This window comes from Mizuhopecten yessoensis, unplaced genomic scaffold, assembly GCF_002113885.1.
Source record: "Mizuhopecten yessoensis strain PY_sf001 unplaced genomic scaffold, ASM211388v2 scaffold716353, whole genome shotgun sequence".
Taxonomy (NCBI): Eukaryota; Metazoa; Mollusca; class Bivalvia; order Pectinida; family Pectinidae; genus Mizuhopecten; species Mizuhopecten yessoensis.
Window position 1 is genome coordinate 1,070,304 of NW_018480074.1, and position 20,247 is coordinate 1,090,550.

Sequence of the window (20,247 nt, forward strand, 5' to 3'; positions counted from 1 at the left end):
TACCATTCAACGTAACTATCCCCTACATATAATTCAACGTAACTACCCCCTATATACCATTCAACGTAACTATCCCCTACATATAATTCAACGTAACTACCCCCTATATACCATTCAACGTAACTATCCCCTACATACATTTCAACGTAACTATCCCCTACATACAATTCAACGTAGCTATCCCCTACATATAATTCAACGTAACTACCCCCTATATACCATTCAACGTAAATATCCCCTACCTACATTTCAACGTAACTATCCCCTACATACAATTCAACGTAACTATCCCCTACATACAATTCAACATTACTATCCCCTACATACAATTCAATGTAGCTATCCCCTACATACCATTCAACGTAACTATCCCCTACATACTATTCAACGTAACTATCCCCTACATACCATTCAATGGAACTATCCCCTACATATCATTCAACGTAACTATCCCCTACATACCATTCAATGTAACTATCCCCTACATACCATTCAATGTAACTATCGCCTACATACCATTCAATGTAACTATCCCCTACATACCATTCAACGTAAGTACCCCAATATCATTTATGTAAGTACTAACTACATATCATTCACCGAAAGTTTTAACTTCATCCCATTTAGTGTAAGAACTACCAATATGTCATTCAACGTAACTAATCTACATGTGCAACCATTCAACGTAACCATTCCTATATACCATTCAACGTAACCATCCCTATATACCATTCAACGTAACCATCCCTTTATACCATTCAACGTAACCATCCCTATATACCATTCAACGCAACCATCCCTATATACCATTCAACGTAACCATCCCTATATACCATTCAACGTAACCATCCCTTTATACCATTCAACGTAATCATCCCTTTATACCATTAAACGTAATCATCCCTATATACCATTCATCGTAACCATCCCTATATACCATTCAACGTAGCCTTTCTTATATACCATTCAACGTAACCATTCGTATACACCATTCAACGTAACCATCCCTATATACCATTCAACGTTACCATCCCTATATACCATTCAACGTAACCATCCCTATATACCATTCAACGCGAGTACTTCCAATATATGATTCAACGTAAGTACCCCAACATACCATTCAACGTGAGTACGAATCAACGTCAACGTTAATATTCCCTACAAACCTTTCAGCGGAAATAATCCCTACATACCATTCAATGTAAATATTCCCGAAATACCATTTAACGTAATTATTTCGTAAATACGGTTCAATGTTAAAGTTTGATATACATGATGCAACCTAAGTACTCCCTGTAAGTGCAAATTAACGTGATTATCGATAAATACCAGTAAAAACATAAGTACTTTATATATACTATTCAAACTAAGTACTCATTTAATATTTTTAATGAAATTATACTTTAGTTATTTGACATGCAATGCATAGGTATCTAATTGTTAGACTCCATAGATCGATTGAACACTTCACATTTTAACGCTTATTCGAAACACATTGACAATATGAAAGCTATTCGCCTGATGTGTTAAGGTGAAGCTTATTTATTTAAACGAGAAAGAGCGCAGATATTACAAAAAACGGAAATATTTACATCGACAAGAACGTCATAGCACCTGTCTGTACATAAGTAGACAGGTTCGTGAGGATCCAACCCAGATGCTAAATTACTTGAATACATATACACTGTGTAAATTACTGAAGATAGGGAGGGCCCACTCAAATTGAGCGGTTTTGCGGTAGAGTTAAATAATTGGATACGAGGAAGAAGCAAATTTCCTTCCATCATGAAAACTAATTAACACCGTTCAACATGTAAACTAATGTATTTCAAGAGGTTGTTTGAGAGTGAACATATTTTATAACGCATGCAGTGTTATGTAAACTCCGTACAGAAAGTGAAACAGTATTTTTATTCAAGATGGGAATAATTGATATTTAGTGAAAAAAATAATAACCAGTTGATATGAGCAAGTGCGATGACAAGTGATAATTCGAAAACTCACGCGTTCTTGATATCTTATTACGTCATAAATATTATATACATTTTTTAACATTTCCTAATTGTCATTTTTCAAATGCCACTTTTAAACGTAAGATTTAAAATCTTGTTGTCAGGTCCTATTCCTATTTACCTGTGTATTAGTTATATATGACAAATGAAATAAAATATTGTTTAAACCAAATGCCACTTTTCAAAGTTTTCCAAAATGGTCGAATCATTCTTATTGTAAACTTACATAATCAGTGGCTTTAAGTTACTGGCCGTAAACTAGAACTTCATTAACAAAACGGCACATATATCAACAGTATTTTAACTGACACGTATATAAACAATATATAATATATACAACTTACATAACATATCTATATATATATAGCACATACTGTATATATATACCAAGGTAGAAGCAATATAAATGATACATCATATATAGCAAATATGAGATGTTTACTGTGACCATCTTTATTTTAGTGTATACCTATAGTACTAGTATATCAAAAGTAATACATTTGTTTATACAGTTAAATACAGTAAAATATCGATATAATGCCTCTTGTTTCATTTGCCACCTCGCTTACCGCCAATATATTTAACGATCTATTGTTCTTTTATTCCTCATAAAAATGTTTCCCTCATTTTATCGCCAAACCCCTTTATAACGCCATTTTCTAGACCAAATGTTGGCAGTATAACGAGGATATGATCTGTCTTTCTGGTACACCAAGTAACGTCTTCTTTATCACCGAGGGAAGAGTTTGACAGGAACAGGTTTAGAAGAAGAATAAAACAAGATTTACGAGGAGAATGAAGAATCCTGTTTACAGAACAGAACTCGGTGTATGATGATAGATGTACTGGATTACCCTTGTTTGATAGAGATAAGACGACCGTTCTGACCTTGCCGTATAACGATGCCGTATAATTGCCTGTTTTGATCGAACCTTGACGTGAAATATTGAAATATAATCGTCATCAAAAACAAAACACTGAGGGAAATTGGCCTATTGTCTGTGGCGAACTGGTCATATTAGCGCACTCCTTCACCTCAGCATGGCCTGTTGAGTTTATTTTTTTTAAACAAAAAATGTTATAGCCAATTCTTAGATATATTTCAATTATATAATTGTATTGGGAGAAAGTTTTTTGGAAGTTTTATTGACCTTGAATATTGGCGCTTACCTACGTGTTAAAATATTAGCTGTTCGTTATCTATAACCAGGTGATATCAGGTGATTGTTATAGACAGGTGTTATCAGGTAATTGTTATAGACAGATGATATCAGGTGATTGTTATAGACAGGTGTTATCAGGTGATTGTTATAACCAGGTGATATCAGGTGATTGTTATAGACAGATGATATCATGTGATTGTTACAGACAGGTGTTATCAGGTGATTGTTATAACCAGGTGATATCAGGTGATTGTTATAACCAGGTGATATCAGGTGATTGTTATAACCAGGTGATATCAGGTGATTGTTATAAACAGGTGATATCGGATGATTGATACAGACAGGTGATAAGTATAGACAGGTGATGAGTATAGACAGGTGATTGTTATAGACAGGTGATACGTATAGACAGGTGATTGTTATAGACAAGTGATACGTATAGACAGGTGATAAGTATAAACAGGTGATAAGTATAGACAGGTGATTGTTAAAGACGATAAATAGCTATAGACTGGTAGTAGTTATAGACAGGTGATCGTTATAGACAGGTAGCAGTTATAGACAGGTGGTAGTTATATACAGATGATTGTTATAGACAGATGATGGTTATAGACAGATGATCGTTATAGAAAGGTTATATTTACAGACAGGTGAATGTCATGGACAGGTACTATTTATAGACGGGTGATTTATATAGACAAGTGATTGTTAAAGACAGTAGATCGCTAAAGACAGGTGCTTGTTATAGACAAATGATCGTTATAGACAGGTGATCGTTATAGACAGGTGATTGACATAGACAGGTTAAACAGGTGTTTTCATAAGACATTAGATAGCTATAGACAGATGATTGTTATAGACAGATGATTATCAAGACAGTTGATAGTTAAAGAGAAGTAGTACCTCAGACAATTGTTTCTTCTTCTTTTAAATTCAATATATTAAAATGAGCTCAGTCTTAGTTGAAACTCGGCCGTGGTTTAGAGCTAGCCAGTTTGTTTCGTACCTGGCCTGGCGTATCTACCAAGCCCAAAGTTAATCTGTGCCAAGAGGAACATCTGTTCGACAGGTTATACCGATCATACTACAGGTGTAGCGCCTTATTTTTGATAATCAACCCCACTTACCATCTTAATATCATCGATATTGCCAACTTCCGGCTATACACGTCATCATCACCAATACGTCAAACTTGATTCCGTGTTTCATACTACCCGTACGTGGCTATCATAATTAAATGTGCTATGCGTATATACATGTCTTTTTAAAGCATCTTCTTTGTATTTGCAGGTAAATATCATAGTGAACCAGGTGACGGGGGTTACCAACCATCGAGTGGACCTCATGGTTCTCCGTTTACTCGCAATTAACCAGATCCTTGATCCGTGGCTATATATCTTACTGCGCAGAGCTCAACTATTGAAAATCCTAAACAACATAAAATTAAAAATCTGTTACGCTTGCGGCGGAGGATCAGGTAGTTTTATACCCTCAAAGCAATATGAATACCCGCACGATAAAACAGATGCAGAAATGGGCAAAAGCTATGCTCTGAAATCAGTGATGGGTGAAGTTGACACTCAAGTGCACCCTATCGAAAACGGAAGTGACTCTTCCGGAAGTAGAGACAGTCTGGGGAGTACATCGAACCTGATTCAGGAATGTGAGCTAGAACCGAGGCCACATCGTAAATATATGCGGTCAATTTCGGCCGACAACAGTCATCCACTGAGTGGACCCAGTTTAATTAATGACAGTGATTCCGATGTCTTTCGAGAAGAAATGGCGTGCTTCAGGACTTTGTTTGGTTCGGACAAACGGAAAAAGCAAACACCATCTAGGCGATTATCTGTGGAACATTCGATAGAACGAACTCCGCGGACAAAACGGCTGTACAGTCTCCCGAACAATATAGATATCCTCAGACGGGAGGCACTGCTATAACGTCAAAAGTGCTAACATAATATGTGAGATAGATATTACAGTATTTACATTCTGAAGCAGACTTCGACATTCATTTGCCGAATCTATTAAATGCATTTGAATTGTCCAAGACCTGTTTTCCTTTGACAAGACACAAGCCGTTACGTCACCATCTGTTTTCTCTGAACGGAATATGGAGACTAGTGTTTTGTGTTGGGTTTTTTTACATAAATTTGAAAACTGTTTTTAAGTAAACTTGATGGTTGTTTTCATGTTGTCCTTGTGATTTAATGTGAACCTAACAGTTATCAAATTTAAGTAAACCGACTTTTGTTTCATTTAGTAAATCCGACATTTGTTCGTTAATTAAGTTATTTGCTGGTTGCTGGAATTAGCAGATGTTTTTTTTTTTTTATGTGCGAACGAATGTTACACAATAACTATGAGAACCATATCACGTAGCCAGACCTAGTGTCACTTTACCAAATGTATTAACGATGCTAGGGATGAAATTTCGTCAAATATCTAGAACGAATGATTTTAAATGACCGACATAGTGCTACGTTCCTGCAGTTGTCAAACGTCAAAGAGATTCGGAGAGAAACGAGGGAGCGATAGATAGTTGTATGGCTTGTAGTAACTATTAGCTGTCTATGTTTATGTGATATGTTCCCCTAGTTACGCTAAGTATTCTTGTTTCGTAATTGTAAAATTATTATCTGTTGTTAAATAAATTTGTTGTTTTCTATTTTTTAATTTGACTTTTTTTTTCTAAAATGTTCAAGCTAAGTTCCACGACAAGCAGAACTTGCACAAATTTAATTCAGATCCTGGAAGCATAAATTGTTTTCAAATTTTCAGCAAATTGTGTGCATGTTTGTTTGATAACGCACAGTTAAACGAGGTCATATGTACCTTAATTCTGATTGGTTGTCGCTTTCCGGACGATATTTTTCCTATAAGCGTACAGGTTTTTTTCAAAGTTGGTTTTTGCTTGTAATATGCTATAAATGTTTAGGAAAAGATTTAGGATGGACGGAATCTGTGTGATGTAATGAAATGTAGGGATTTCCTCAACTCTGATTGGTGGATACTTTGCGGACATACATGTGGTTAGATAAGAAACGAGCTCAGCAAAAAGACTGGGATATCATGTTTGTTTATTTTCATTATTTCTTCGATAAACATACGCCATATGTTGTTAAAGATTCATCAGCATTGCCAAAAGAAATTGTATTTAAATCTGGAATCCCAAACAACTGCCGATATCGAAAGGTCTGATAAACCAATGCTCTGATAGAGTGCATACGATTCGTCAATATTCAACAAATTACATTGAACCAATCAACAGGACTCTTTTTTTTTTACCTCCATGGTTTAATTTGGTTTCGGTTTACGTCCTATTAACAGATATGGTCATTTAAGGATATATGCCAGGTGTTGGTGGTGGATAAAAGCCCAATCAGTTTGATGAAAGCCGGAGTACCCAGAGAAGAAAAATCACCAACCTGCGGCCTACACCTTCCCCACGAAGGCCTCGAACCCGTGACCCAGTGATGGTGGGCTAGGCGGTCAGCCGCCTTAACCACTCGTCCCTCTCCCCTCTTCCTCAGTTGATTAAAAATCAAACAAATAGCAGATTAAGGAACCTCCACATAAATACAAATAACGCAGCAACTTTATTTGTCAAATTTCGCCGCAGACATGCTCCATTTTGAAGATTGTTCTAATACTTACTACATATAGAGGCGACAAAAATCTACACAATGATAAACTGAAAGCCAGATATGCTGAAGTTTACATGAATTTAGATTGCAAAGTTCTGAGAAGTAAGTTATTGCCACAAATCTACTCATGCAATATAACCGATATCTGTACAGGAAGTTACATGCGACCCGGTCATCTTGTTTTTTATTTTCTTTGCTATTTTAAATCTTTGTGATAAACGTCAGGTCTTTCGTGGCTTCAAACTTCGTGGCTTCCAACAACAAAAGCAATATAAACGAATAAAATAGACAATCTGATCTATACTTAAGCATTGAACTGTTTTTGTATGGTATTTATGATCTATTTGAATGACACAGCTTTGCAAGCAAACAACATAATGCGCGCTAGCGCATTATGATTTGTTTGCTTGCAAAGCTGTGTCATTTAAATAGATCATAAATATCATACAAAAACAGTTTAATACTTATATTTACGTTTTCTCTGCCTCTTATGTTCTTTTTTAACATATAATTTATAATTAAAATTAAAAATGCCCGCCTTATCGACAGTCCACACAATTTCGTTCAATAGTTTGAACAGCGTATTGTCGCGTGCTGATTGGCAAACAAAGTAGTACTTTGACATTTTAACAAACACTTCAATTTTATTCCACAATTCAGTATCAATACAGATGCGTTTGATATGTTTATAGGGTGATTTAAGTTTATCAATAGAAATCTGAGCTGAAAGTTAGATTTGAAATTGTTTCGATTTTTCCCCGGAACAAATTTCGCGCATGGATAAATACAGTGAACACCGTGAATCCGACCTTGACCTCCACGAGGGAGTTATTTTTGGAAGTTAATTTGAACTTTCTCTTTGCTCATTTTGTAAAGAATCCAGACGCGAATTTATGTGTTGATTGTATGGGAATCTGACTACAGTCGGTAAATTCTATAACACCCTCGTTATTTGACATGTCGCCAGAACCTCAAGAAAACGTTGGCTGCGAGACGCGTGAAACTGATATCGTTTGAACGAAGTGAGTAATCTTGCGACGGAGCAGAGGCCGGGGTTCGTTACAAATGTCTTAAATGTTTATGTGTGCTGTGACTCATATCAGTAGGTCTGTAACTTATGTGTCAGTTGGTCTATATATTATGTGTATTTCCCTATATTTGTAACGAACCCCTGTTAATCAGTGCAGTGTAACAGACGATGTTTCTAATAAATTGGACGAGTGTTAAAATTGTTTCCATTGCCGGCATTGGTAATTTCAACCGATGTGCATTTTATACGATATTGCAGACAGACATTGGTCAAGTTTTTCTTGTAATAAAAGTATTTTTATTTCTTTTTTTCATTTTTGCACATAAATTTACAATGACATTGTCAAGTCTCACAATGCCCAGCGATATTTCAGCAGCCATCATGTTTATTTACATGGGATATTGTAGTTCCGGTCAGTGTTGTAATTAAACGGGTTCAAAACGATGGAACAGTATACATGTATAATATCAAAAGTGTAAGAAGTTCGGCGGAGAACACTTCTAAAAACTTGTATGTTCAGGAGGTAGAAATATATTTTGTAAAAAAATGACACAAAGAATGTCAGAAATGATAAACGAAGAAAACGGATATAGTCTTTTCGTTGTACAAGTCAACTTAGAAATGATGGAAACAGGCTAAGAAATTATTACCAATGTAAGTTAATACACACATTTGAAACTTAGGTAATTATAATCTACCAAGGACAAGGCGGAGTGCCAAGGTCAAATAAAGACGCCGAGTCGTCCTTTTCGCCTAAAAACTCGACGATATGAAATTACCTTTGTAACAAAGGTTACATACATGTTTTTACAACCAGATTGGGGATAAGTTACACTTGATTCCATCATGTCCGATCTAATACGATACCGTTAAGGGATGTACCGTAGAGTGTTGATATTTGACATATATTTATCACTAGTTTATTGATTTCTATCACTTAATATATGACGAGAAAATAAATTCCGTTCTGTGTTATCAACCTTGTGCCAAAAACTTTCTGATGTTTTAATAAAACACGTTCGTCTAATGTACACAAGATAGATACCAAATGTAAATATTACGACGTGTTTACACGTGAATCAATGGTTTGATAATATGGCCAATATACGTTGGCATGTGTCCGCTGTTGAACATCATACACAATCGCAACATTTTGTAGTGTGGAACCAAACAATACTTCCGATTTCAACTTATTTCAAAATAACATATCGTTATAAATACAAACATTGTCAAAAAGAATATCATTGTTGTTTCCATTCCAGCTAATATTTTACTAAAATATCGTTTCATTTAAGTCATATGGTCCTGTTTTTAATGTTGGCATAACAAAAATCGCGCTATTTTGTTGCTATATTTTACCTGTACCCGCATACTACTACGGAACACATTCGTACAAAATGTCGGGTAAAGGTAGGGGGGGATGTGTTCCCTTTTCTATATTTTGTATACATGAACTAGAGTGTTTTCTATTACGATAGTGTTTATAAAGAAACACAAACGATAACCTGATACAGTCTAAAACACATTAAATGTAGTGTATTGCAATTTCTAGTAGATGATGCTGTTTCAGGAAACACTTATTGTACTCGACTGGAGCATGGTGGAGCAAGTATACAAACAGTAGAGAGTATATCTCTAAAGCCGTAAACGAAAGCTAAATGTAAATGTAAATACCCCACCCCCACCACCCATTTTTATTGTGTTTGGTGTTTTTACGAAACTTTGTTTAATACAAGTCAAAAGACTCCGACCAATTGAATTATAATTATATTATAATATAAATAGATAAATAAAACAACTCTTTGCCGAATGTAACAGTTTTAAAACAAAGTTAAACCCAAATTTAAATGATCCATTTATCAAAACAAAAAGTTTCTAAGATAGCATTGAAATTCTTCGACAGGGAAAAAGCCACGACTAGCAGAAGCGATAGAAGGAAGAACAGGTTACGCCCCGTGTGCAAACACCGGTGTTGGAGGTTGATATCCTACCCTATGATTGTCAGAAAAAGATAGTGGTTATTTTAAATGGACAAAGATTTAAACCAAATTACTACACTGTAAACCATAAACAAATGCAAAATTTATAAGGTAACCTAAATTTTCAGTGCCTCTAAAGAAAGTCTCGAATCGAAACAAATGTAAACATATTGTCCTCCTTGCACAATAACAAAAAACCATTCACAAATCGTAACATACTTGAAATTCAACTCATCACATTATGATGCTGAAGGATTTCAGAAATGTAGCCAAATAAACTTTGAAGCTGGTATACGTCTCTCTGAGCTATCTGGTCAGACCCTGCTTGCTGTACATGTAGTGTGTTACTGAGTGATCGGGATGAAGACTAAAGTATAGATCGGGATAGACAAGACATACATTACTATGTAGGGAGTCTGTACAAAAACCTGGTCTCCGATAAGACAACACGTTGAAAGTAGAACCGAGTTATGTGGTAAACAGATGTTGGACGGTCGTACATGAGTAGACTGGCTACCAGCCCCCAAGTTTTTACGAAGAATTTCTCGACTTCATATTACTACATGCTTATCTCTCACTTTACTTTAGAACTCTAGAATCAGACATCCAAGTGATCAAAATTATTAGAGTTATATTTTTCTTCTTAATAATTCAATATTCTAAAGGCCGGGGCCAGTCTAGTATACGAGACTCGTATGCGTTATGTCAGTGAATCAGCGGTGCGAAACAGTTGTAAAGATTTGAAAGATGAAACAAAGGAATGTGCAAAAATATCCCGGAAGTGAAACGGTCGTAGTGATGACATATCATGCCATAATATCTAAAATTAGATTTGAGTTTGATGGCGATGGAGTGCATTGCACCTTGTTGAAAGTAGCGACTTTCCAATGTACATCTCTCAAGCTGTTGTTTCTTTTATTTCTTTTTCCCTAGACGCTGTTTTTTATATGACAATCATAGGCAATATGATAGCCAGACTTATAAAGAGTTGCCTGAATTGCACTTGTTCAATCGTGAAGAGCTACAATTAGGCATTATGAACTCCCGTTTAGTTAATGAACGGCCCCAGACTGTCATTCCTGTTGTTCTGGTGTCTCCTTGGTTCCTACTGTTGATGTTTGTTGTATTAACGTTTGTGCTCCAGTTCTGCATTTTTATGTTGATAAAGCGTGGAGTTTTCCGTTTCATTTTGCTTCTACATTACAAGGGCAACACTAAATAGATCCACACTTCATATTATTATGATATACTGTAGAGGCGGCCGATACACATGTGATTGTCATATTGAACGCATCTTAATAATTGAGAAATGACTATATTGGAATATTGTGTTGAATTATTTCGAATATTACATTTCATTAGTATAGTTAAAATTAATCTCAGACACAAAGACGAACTTCAGTGTTTGAGGATGCCTGTTTAAATATCTAACAACATCATATTATGTTATCAATATTAAGTTCCACTGTGTTTGTTCTTCATGCCAAGAACGTCTGTTAACTGGGAGTTTGTATTGGGATATCCCCATTAGTTAGACTGTTTTTAACTTCGACCAAGTTTGTAGTAGCTCCCTCAGTAGAGCAAGGGAGGTAACTGCGACATAAATAGACTCATTTTCCTCGTAGTTCATTTCGTCTAAAATCTAATTGTCAAAACGAAATTTATCTTTACGAAACATCAAGTACACTAAAACTTACTTAAAACACCTCAATAATCTTGAAACTTCTGACTTGATTGCCGGGGCCGTAGGTTTAGGACAGCTTACATTGGCCAAAGTAACGAGCAAACCTTTGCATTGAACTGTCTGTATTACCGGGTATAATTTAGCCTTCATGGCCGGTGTTCACTTCTCGCGCAAATAAGAGCCATAGGTTACAAACATAAACAATTTGCAACTTATATCCTGATATTAAAGATAAAATTTCGTGGTAAGATGGACAGTAAATTGAAAACAACCATTATTATGTTATAATTACTCATTGGGCGATGCAAAAGTCAGGACAGTTATAAACAATTAACACTCACTTTGCACGTCGTCCGAGTTTATCACAAAATGGACATTGATAGATATTGATTCTTAATAAATGGCAGTGCTCTGGTTTTTGAACAATTACGAGACGACGTTTTTAAAAAGAGCTCGGCCAAGGTACATTTTCTCTCTCATTAGGAAGGCTATTTTCCAACGAAGGCTAAAATCGAGGAGAGTTGGATTTTCAAAAGTGCCATCAGATGTTACGTGTCTTAACCGTTGATTATGACAAAAAACTTGAGGAGCCTCTAATATAGGTTAAAATATATGATATTGCAGGTATCGAATTCCTTCAAGTGATGGTTAAATTAAAACTTTTCATCCATGCTTCTGTCAATGTATGGAAACTGGCGTGGGTTCATCATTTTTCCTCAAAATATAAAAGAAGGGAAGCAGTTTGATAATCATTTTTTATCAAGAATAATATAACTATGATCATTGAAACAACTAAACAACTATTTGGTGAACTTATCGTTTGTTTTTTAGCTGAAGAGTGACATTTCACACGGGATTTGTGCACATGATGATAATCCAATACATGTACTCCTGAACTTTCCACTATTCTATACTTTGATAAAATGATGACCCCACAACAACTACTCTCTTTTCTGATGCGGAGTGTCTAAGGAGGAAGCAACATTACCAAGATATGGTGTGCACAAGTTAATTAAGAAAATTAGATAGCAATTATAAAAAAAAATATTTTTTTAATAAATGCCAACGGCGCAGATTTTTCAACATGCTGTTATATATTGCTTATTGAATACTATGTGTTCTTTCAAACTTGTGTACTGTATAAGTGAAAGCGATTTGAATCCGTCATCTTATTCAACATTGAAACTCTTCGGGATGTTTTAATGTATACTGCCAAGGTTTAAAATCAAATCTATTTCTTGAATATCATATCACATGACAACTTTATTAAGAAAAGTTTTACACAACGGCAATTTAAACTTACTTTAAATACATGATACCATTTAACGCTTTTAAGTGAGACAGCTTAGAGATGAGATTTTTGAATGTCGTATTCTCGGCTCGAAGCAAGACAACCAGCCCTCAAGGATATTACCCTTCGAGTTGAAATTTCTCTAACACACTCCTACTATTGGAAATGGTATCTATAGTCAAACCACAGTGGACAACTGACATCAGATCAGGGAAATCAACATGCTTCCTATACGTTTTTGCATACCGCATTAATTAAGAATAAGAATATAGTTGGCAAACCATCTTTTTGTCAATTTGTTCTTGTTTGATTTGAAAGCTGTCTACCACATTTGATTTTGCAATCGTTATGTCAGTGTCAAAATAAGGTTGGAGAAAAGAAGTCAATCATTGGGTAAGTATATGGCTGTTGGCATTTGACCTTTGGATATAGAATTTGGGTCACAACATCAGCATGCAATATAGATAGGACATTATGACCATCTTGATGAATTGCAGTAACATTGCAGTGACTACAATGCAATTTTAAATGGAAGAAATCAAATGGGTTATGAAATGTCAATTCACTAAAATACTACAAACATTATACATGATGCGCCATCTTAATCAGTCAAATAATAATTCTTGCTCTCTCCGAACATGATCATACTTTATAACTATGTGTGGTTTCACATACACATTGTGATTCTTGGAGACCGTTAACACACTGTGTAGTAGAATCTTGAAACACACACTGTGATATCTTATTAAACACGAACAAGCTTTGTAGTTATACGAGCTTACACAAACAGAGCGTAACTCAATAGCAGTAGGAATTCTTACAGGTGAGAAAAACCCCAGTCGATCCGAGGCCATTTTTCTTTTTTGAATTAATGAAACAGAGAAGTTGAAAATACTACAAAATATTTACATCATATATTTTTTATATAGCTATATGAAGAAATACAAATTGGAATCCCTAATAACACATAAACATACTTTGTAGTTTTACGTGATATCGACTATTGGCTCTGGCCCCTTCAAAACATTAACATGATTTGTAGCTATATGTTGTAACACATACACGCTGTGATCTCGTACAGAACTTTAACATACATTGCATTTAAATGTGATAAAACATAAACAAACTAAGATCTCGTACAGAACTTTAACAAACGTACATTTTGATTTAATGTGATAAAACATAAACAAACTAAGATCTCGTACAGAACTTTAACATACATTGCAGTTGTAATGTGATAACACAAAAGAAGCTGTTGCTCCTACGTTACGTATAGTTAATGACTGTGAGGGTTCACTATACACTCAGTGGCTGAAATAAAAACAAAACCTTGTATTAATAGGTGCCATCGAATGGTGCTCTGAAATCAATCAATGGTATATATATGGTTATACATTATCAGAGGTCCACGGTCCTCTCACGCTCAACGTCATAATATCTCAGTTCTGTTTTGTCCAATATGACAAAAACGTTTATTTATAACCGTCTATATTAATACCATGTGATAGCAATAATTGAAGGATAATTTCATGATCAAGTACCAAAACCCTTCGTTACGTTTTTGACGCTATTTTCAGTTAATTTGAATACTAGATAATAGAATACAACACTCGAACGCCGTGTGTTTAAATACATAATGACAATGTGGCCAGACGATAATTAACAGTTTTAACACTTTTGAAACTGAATTCAAGCACAAATATGTAACACAGGGCTAAAAGTATATGTGACATTAGAGAGTGCAGCTTGAGATAGTCTCTAAGTAAATAGATCATTAGACCTTGCAGACAACCGGTGCGAAATAATGTGTCAACGGCCTTTCATACAGAATTGTCCCAATAGCCAATCGGATAACCGTAGGTTCATCGTCTTATTTAAGATGATGAAAAAGAAACACAGCAATAATACACAACGAAAGCATCCTTACCTAAAAGTTAGATTAAGTAGAATAACAATGACATAGGACAATGAAGAGTCTATAATGATATTATGCATTTAAAAATATAAAAGAAGAAAACAAATTTGGGCGAAAACAAAAAAATGTGCGTATTTCAGATCAAATGCCAGAAAAATAGGGTAGGTCGATAGGCATATACATATTTTTTAATTAAATTTTTTCAATTTTCAAGGATCAATATTTTGCTTTGTATTTAATTTTACAATGCACTTCGACACATTACAGTAGATATTAGCTATCAAGAATAGGATCAAGCGGAGTAAAGTATCTTGCTCAAAGATGCAACACAGTGCCGTGCCGTGACTCAAACCCGCAACTCTTCGGTCACGAGCCCGGCGTCCTTCCACTAGACTACCGTGCCTCCTAAGCCTTATCCATATCTTAAGGATGGCTGCTAAGCTGTACGATAAGTGGGACTATTTTAATTTCCCAATCATGAACATTAGAGATATATCTTGTTCCAATCTGTCGATGCTGATTTGGAATTCAAGAGCATGTCCCGAAAATTTTGATTTCTATGATAGGTGACGACTGCTTACAGACAGTTTTCAAACAACGACATCAAAGATGCCGGTCGATAAAGACTATGGACACGTTTTATGGTATTCGTGGGGAATATGTTATATTTGTTTGTGTGAAATGAGGGTCGTTATTTTTGCTTTTACTCATTTATGTGTTTTGCTATTTAGTTGTCACCATTCCTAGCTCTCGCTATGCAGACATTAAAACTACTTTGATTTGATCTAGATTTACATTGTGGGCTGTGGCTAAGACACTTACCTCCCGGAACATCTGGTCTTATTATCCTTTTCTCCACAGCAATATCATTTTAATGTCGAATAATGAATGTGTTGACACTTTGGAATTCTTTTATTGCTTTCTTTTGTTTAGATACAGATGGAATCTTTTAAATTCATTGTTTTGTATACGTATACCTTCTGGTTTTTTTTTACGTTTTATGTTTGCACAACATTAACACTGTATATTTTCACAATGAAGAGTTTTAATGTATTTAAAAATGAATTAACTCACAACATACATCAGATCGAAACATCTTTCATTATTTTTGATGTATTTGTTTGAAAGTTATTGACAATAGGCATACCTGCACTCCGGAATATTTAGGGAGGGAACTCACAATATGCATGCTATGCTTGCGAACTGTTTTCCTTAGATTTTGACTTCTGATACATTTTATTACTCACACGACATTTACACTATTTTATATCCTGTTACTTGGTATCAATCATTTGTTTCTATTAGCTCTTTCAATCATTTTTTTTCTTTCTTTCCAAGGTGACTCCCGATATATCTGGCCACTCCGGTATCAGAATAAAGAACAGAGTGGGACGCCATGCTCTGGTAATGATGTCACATTGAGATCATACATGTAACCCTATAACGGTTTCATCACTTTTGGATACTATATAGTCACACGATCTTTTGGTACATCAACGTTTAACTGTAATAAAGCCTCGTATATAATGTTACACGTGTCCTTAATGTAGATCAATAAATAGACAAGTTTGAGCGTTTCAATAACCTCGAATTGAAATGTGTTTCCTCAATCAACTCCTCAAAAAAACCCAGACATATTCGTTTTTGAAGTAGAATTTCTTGGAACCGAACAATTTCTAGTTTGCAAACGACATTAATTCACAATAAATTAGAATAAAAAATATGCTGCATTAAAGGGGGGAATATTAGTTTTATGTGTTATACTTTTCATATTTTTGTCGCATTTTCATACCTACTAGTTATTATCGATTTTTTCATAATTCAGTTATAACTGTCGATATCGAATCTGACAGAATTATATGATTCAGTCGTTATATGTTTACGCTTAATATAAATACATACTGCATGACTACATGGATTCTCTTTCGTAGCGTATCACGTCATGTAGACAAAAACACTTTGCTTTGTATGTAGTGGATTATATCACGTCTCACGTGGTACAAAAAAGTTTTCCCTTTGTATAAAGTGGAATATTTACATATGCGCTGCAATGTCACTATGTAAACATATAACACTTCGTCTCGGGGTATCAGACTATGAATCGAAACGAGTAGTAGTAAAACAAAGGTGTCGAAAAAGTAAACAAACAATACGGAAGTAACGTTTGACTCTTGTTTGGAATTTTTAGTCGAAAAGTTTACTATTCCACCATGAAACCATAACAATCATATTTATTTCTGTTAAAATTATCCTGCAATGTCGAGGCCATTCATATTACCGATGAACCGCATCTCAAAGCGTAATTATATCACCTGAACACAAAACACTCCTATCGTGTTTTCGTAACGTCCATATTTGTGACATTAATAGAAAATGCAAAACAACACCAACAGGGTTTCAAAATGTTTTTTATTCGCTGTTTCATATGGAAATATCCATTACAAGCAGAGTGGTTTAAAACAGTTTTTTTTATGTCTTGTGATTTTACATTCCAACACTCTTGGACAACTCTGCAAAGATATCAACATCAGCTGAGGAAGATGAATACAATATATATAATGTCATTTTTAAATACAACGCAAAGAGACACCTTTCTGAATCTATTGAAGATTAGAAAGGTTGAAATATTTCCATGTTCTAATTCAATAATTTTCGATTTTTTTTGACAAAGTCACATCGAAATTCGTAATATATATGTACGAATATATATCAAGATTTGATGAACACGGCACTGTGTTGTGTCTTTGAGCAATATACTTTACTCCGCTTGTTCCAGTCTAACCAGTTGTAAAGGAGTACGTGGTTGTGCAGTGCTAGAACTTTTGAATGCTAGCGGTGAGCGCCGAAATGGCACCGGCTGTATGCTCCCCACGGAGTCGAGAAAGATATTGGCTGGTTGCAAGGCCCTATAACCACGGATAATAATTTGCGAACCGCTATGAGACGACCTACGAACCTTGTGATAAAGCGGTAAATAAGAACCTCGAATTATGATTTATTATTATCATAATGTTTCATTGCTATGACAGCAACTTTTACTCAAATGCATATTTCGCACATATATTGTCATAATTCTCATAACGGCGCACTTACAAAATGCAATTGAAGACTTTATATAAAAATATGAATAAGCAAAATCATAAACAAGCCTATTCTTCAAACTGTGAAAAGCGCTAAAATAAGAATACAGCTAAAAAATATATACACGTTGACAGTAGTTTCCATATATAGGTGAAATGTTCAAGTTTGCTACCATGGAAACAGACTTATTCTTCACCATGTTTTGTACATTTTAAGGACGGTTCAAGGCAGTGAGATTAAATATGTAGCGTTTTCCGTCTTTGTGATAGGTTTCTGCAACACCTGTAATGAAAAATGTATACTCCATGAAGCAAAGGTAATTCATTCATATTTTACAGATAAAGTAAATACAAGCGTTTCAATATTTTTTCAAACTGCTTGTCATTGCTTGTAAAGATTAACACGACGTGTTTAAGTCCTCTTATCAGTATTGTTAACGATAGTTTGACTTATTGAAATCTCGAGTTTAATACTCAGCTAATACATAAAGTGTCAGTAATTAAAACAGATTTAAACGTAACGTATACGATAGATATAATGTTAAAATAATCAAATGCAGATAGTTGCTAAATCTTAAGAAGAGTTCAACATACATATGAGTTATTGTTTACGACATCGATGTATTACAAGCGATACTGTATGTTTCTTAATAAGATGATTACCTTGTTCGAGGGGTATGTCTGGAGCCGTCAGAATCTTCCAGTAATTGCTGTTTTCATCTCTTGTTATACCATTAATTGTGATAACCATAGGTCCCAAACTGGTTGAAATGGTCCCGAAGCTAAAGGCATCAATGAAATAGAAGTTATGAATTGTGTTTTGAACTGTCGGCATCAACATAATAAGTTATCTCCCTTCGAACGTGAAACATATCATATACAAGTAGAGGAACTATTTAAATCATGTTATTTTGAATCTAAAAGCAGCATATTATATGTATAGGTATATGCATCTGAATATATATATTGAATAAAGTTCCGAAATTCATGAATTATCATTTGAAGAGTTTTGGCTAGATACAAGATTAAATATAGTACATACTTAAATTTGAAGATATCGAAATCTGTCTGCTAGATTTAGCCCTACACAAAGCGGTTATTCTCATAGTGGACTCTGTTGTCCTAATCAAACATTGAACAAATGACAAGTTTCGTTATTCATGATCTTAAAGTTGTACAGTAATTATTTTCGTAAACAAATTAGTTGAACACTGTTAGGGGCTAAAATCGTATAAACAGGAGGATATATAAAGATCTGGGGAAAGTCAATGCGGTTATATATCAGGACTAGTTTGTTGACATACCTGAATTCGGAGTCCGGCTGGGCCTGGAGAGCTTGCATAGACTGTAGAAGTGTCGGATTTGGTGGTACAGACACGACTACGTTATATTGTCGGGTGGTATTGGTCATGATAAGGTCTTCTACTGTGAAAAATATCTCAATTGTCTGACCTGAACACAAAGGAACTGTTTGGTGATAATCTTAAAGAAAAGACAACAGTGTATACAGAAACGTCTCAAAAATGATACCCTTAAATGTCGTCTACATTACATCATACAAGCTAAAAAGACAGAATTTAAGGAATTTTATTACCATCTTGGTCATGTATTGAGTAAAAATCTGAAGACTAAGGACCAGTTTTATGATCGTCATCATAGGCAAATCTGCTATTTCTGTGTGCAATATGAAAGTCAACGCTTTTGATAATGCTCATTTGCGTGCCTTTTGGTTTTGTTGCTCATATTTTGCCCTTGTTTAATCGATTTTGAGTTCGAATTATGGTTGCTGACCCCAAGGTATTCTCTTATTGTTTATTTTAAGGTTTACTATACTTAAACGTGACTTACCAAGAGGTGGAAGACAGGCGATGTCAAGAAGCGATCTCTTTGCAAAGGGAGGAAGGATTTGTGAAACGCCAAGTCCATTGTTCATTTTCTCTACAACATCTAAACAACGCAGTAATAAGTAAATTAATTTCGTTTTGTTTATAGTGTAGTTCTTAAATTGTACTACAGGTGTAGTGCATTAAGGTCATTCCAATATGGCTGCCACACCAAACTGTATATCAAATTCAATAATGCATTCCGTTAGCAATAAACAATCTCTGTCACAAACAAATCCTCCTCCAATATTTTTCAAGCATGATTGAGGACAATGCACACTAAATTTCAGAAAAAATATTCAATAACTAATGAAAAAACTCACTTTTTATATGTTCATTTTCCAAGCTTAATAAAAGTCACAATTCAGGAAAAAATCCATTTAAAGTTGTTATTATCATAAGGTTGGATGTCCATGGAGATGCATTGGTCGAGAAAAATGTAAGAAAATGAATATTGAATTTGATATACAGTTTGGTGTGGCAGCCATATCGGAATGACCTTCAGTTTGTGTTTGCATTCGACGAAATCGTTCACAGCAGTACGGACGTGTTTTTAC

The 20,247-nt window shown here is 34.9% G+C and overlaps 2 protein-coding genes across 11 annotated transcripts in view; one reads left to right on the top strand and one right to left on the bottom strand.

Moving 5' to 3' along the window:
- LOC110443593 (prostaglandin E2 receptor EP4 subtype-like) overlaps window positions 1–5,849 on the top strand; it is a 55,792-nt gene extending 49,943 nt beyond the window's left edge. For all 9 annotated transcript variants that reach the window (XM_021487893.1, XM_021487895.1, XM_021487888.1 and 6 more), the window contains one exon: window positions 4,469–5,849. In XM_021487893.1, coding sequence (XP_021343568.1) covers window positions 4,469–5,122 — 654 coding nt within the window. In that variant the 3' untranslated portion in view covers window positions 5,123–5,849. The remainder of the gene's footprint in view (window positions 1–4,468) is intronic.
- An 11,821-nt stretch (window positions 5,850–17,670) lies between these two features.
- Window positions 17,671–20,247, bottom strand: part of LOC110443569 (transcobalamin-2-like) — a 50,985-nt gene continuing 48,408 nt past the window's right edge. Inside the window, exons 7-10 of one of the 2 annotated variants that reach the window (XM_021487850.1) lie at window positions 19,656–19,754; window positions 19,112–19,259; window positions 18,471–18,589; window positions 17,671–18,090 (exon numbers count right to left, since the gene is read on the bottom strand). In XM_021487850.1, coding sequence (XP_021343525.1) covers window positions 18,020–18,090; window positions 18,471–18,589; window positions 19,112–19,259; window positions 19,656–19,754 — 437 coding nt within the window. In that variant the 3' untranslated portion in view covers window positions 17,671–18,019. Of the gene's footprint in view, window positions 18,091–18,470; window positions 18,590–19,111; window positions 19,290–19,655; window positions 19,755–20,247 lie in introns of both variants that reach the window. The other variant, XM_021487849.1, reaches the window with a different exon arrangement.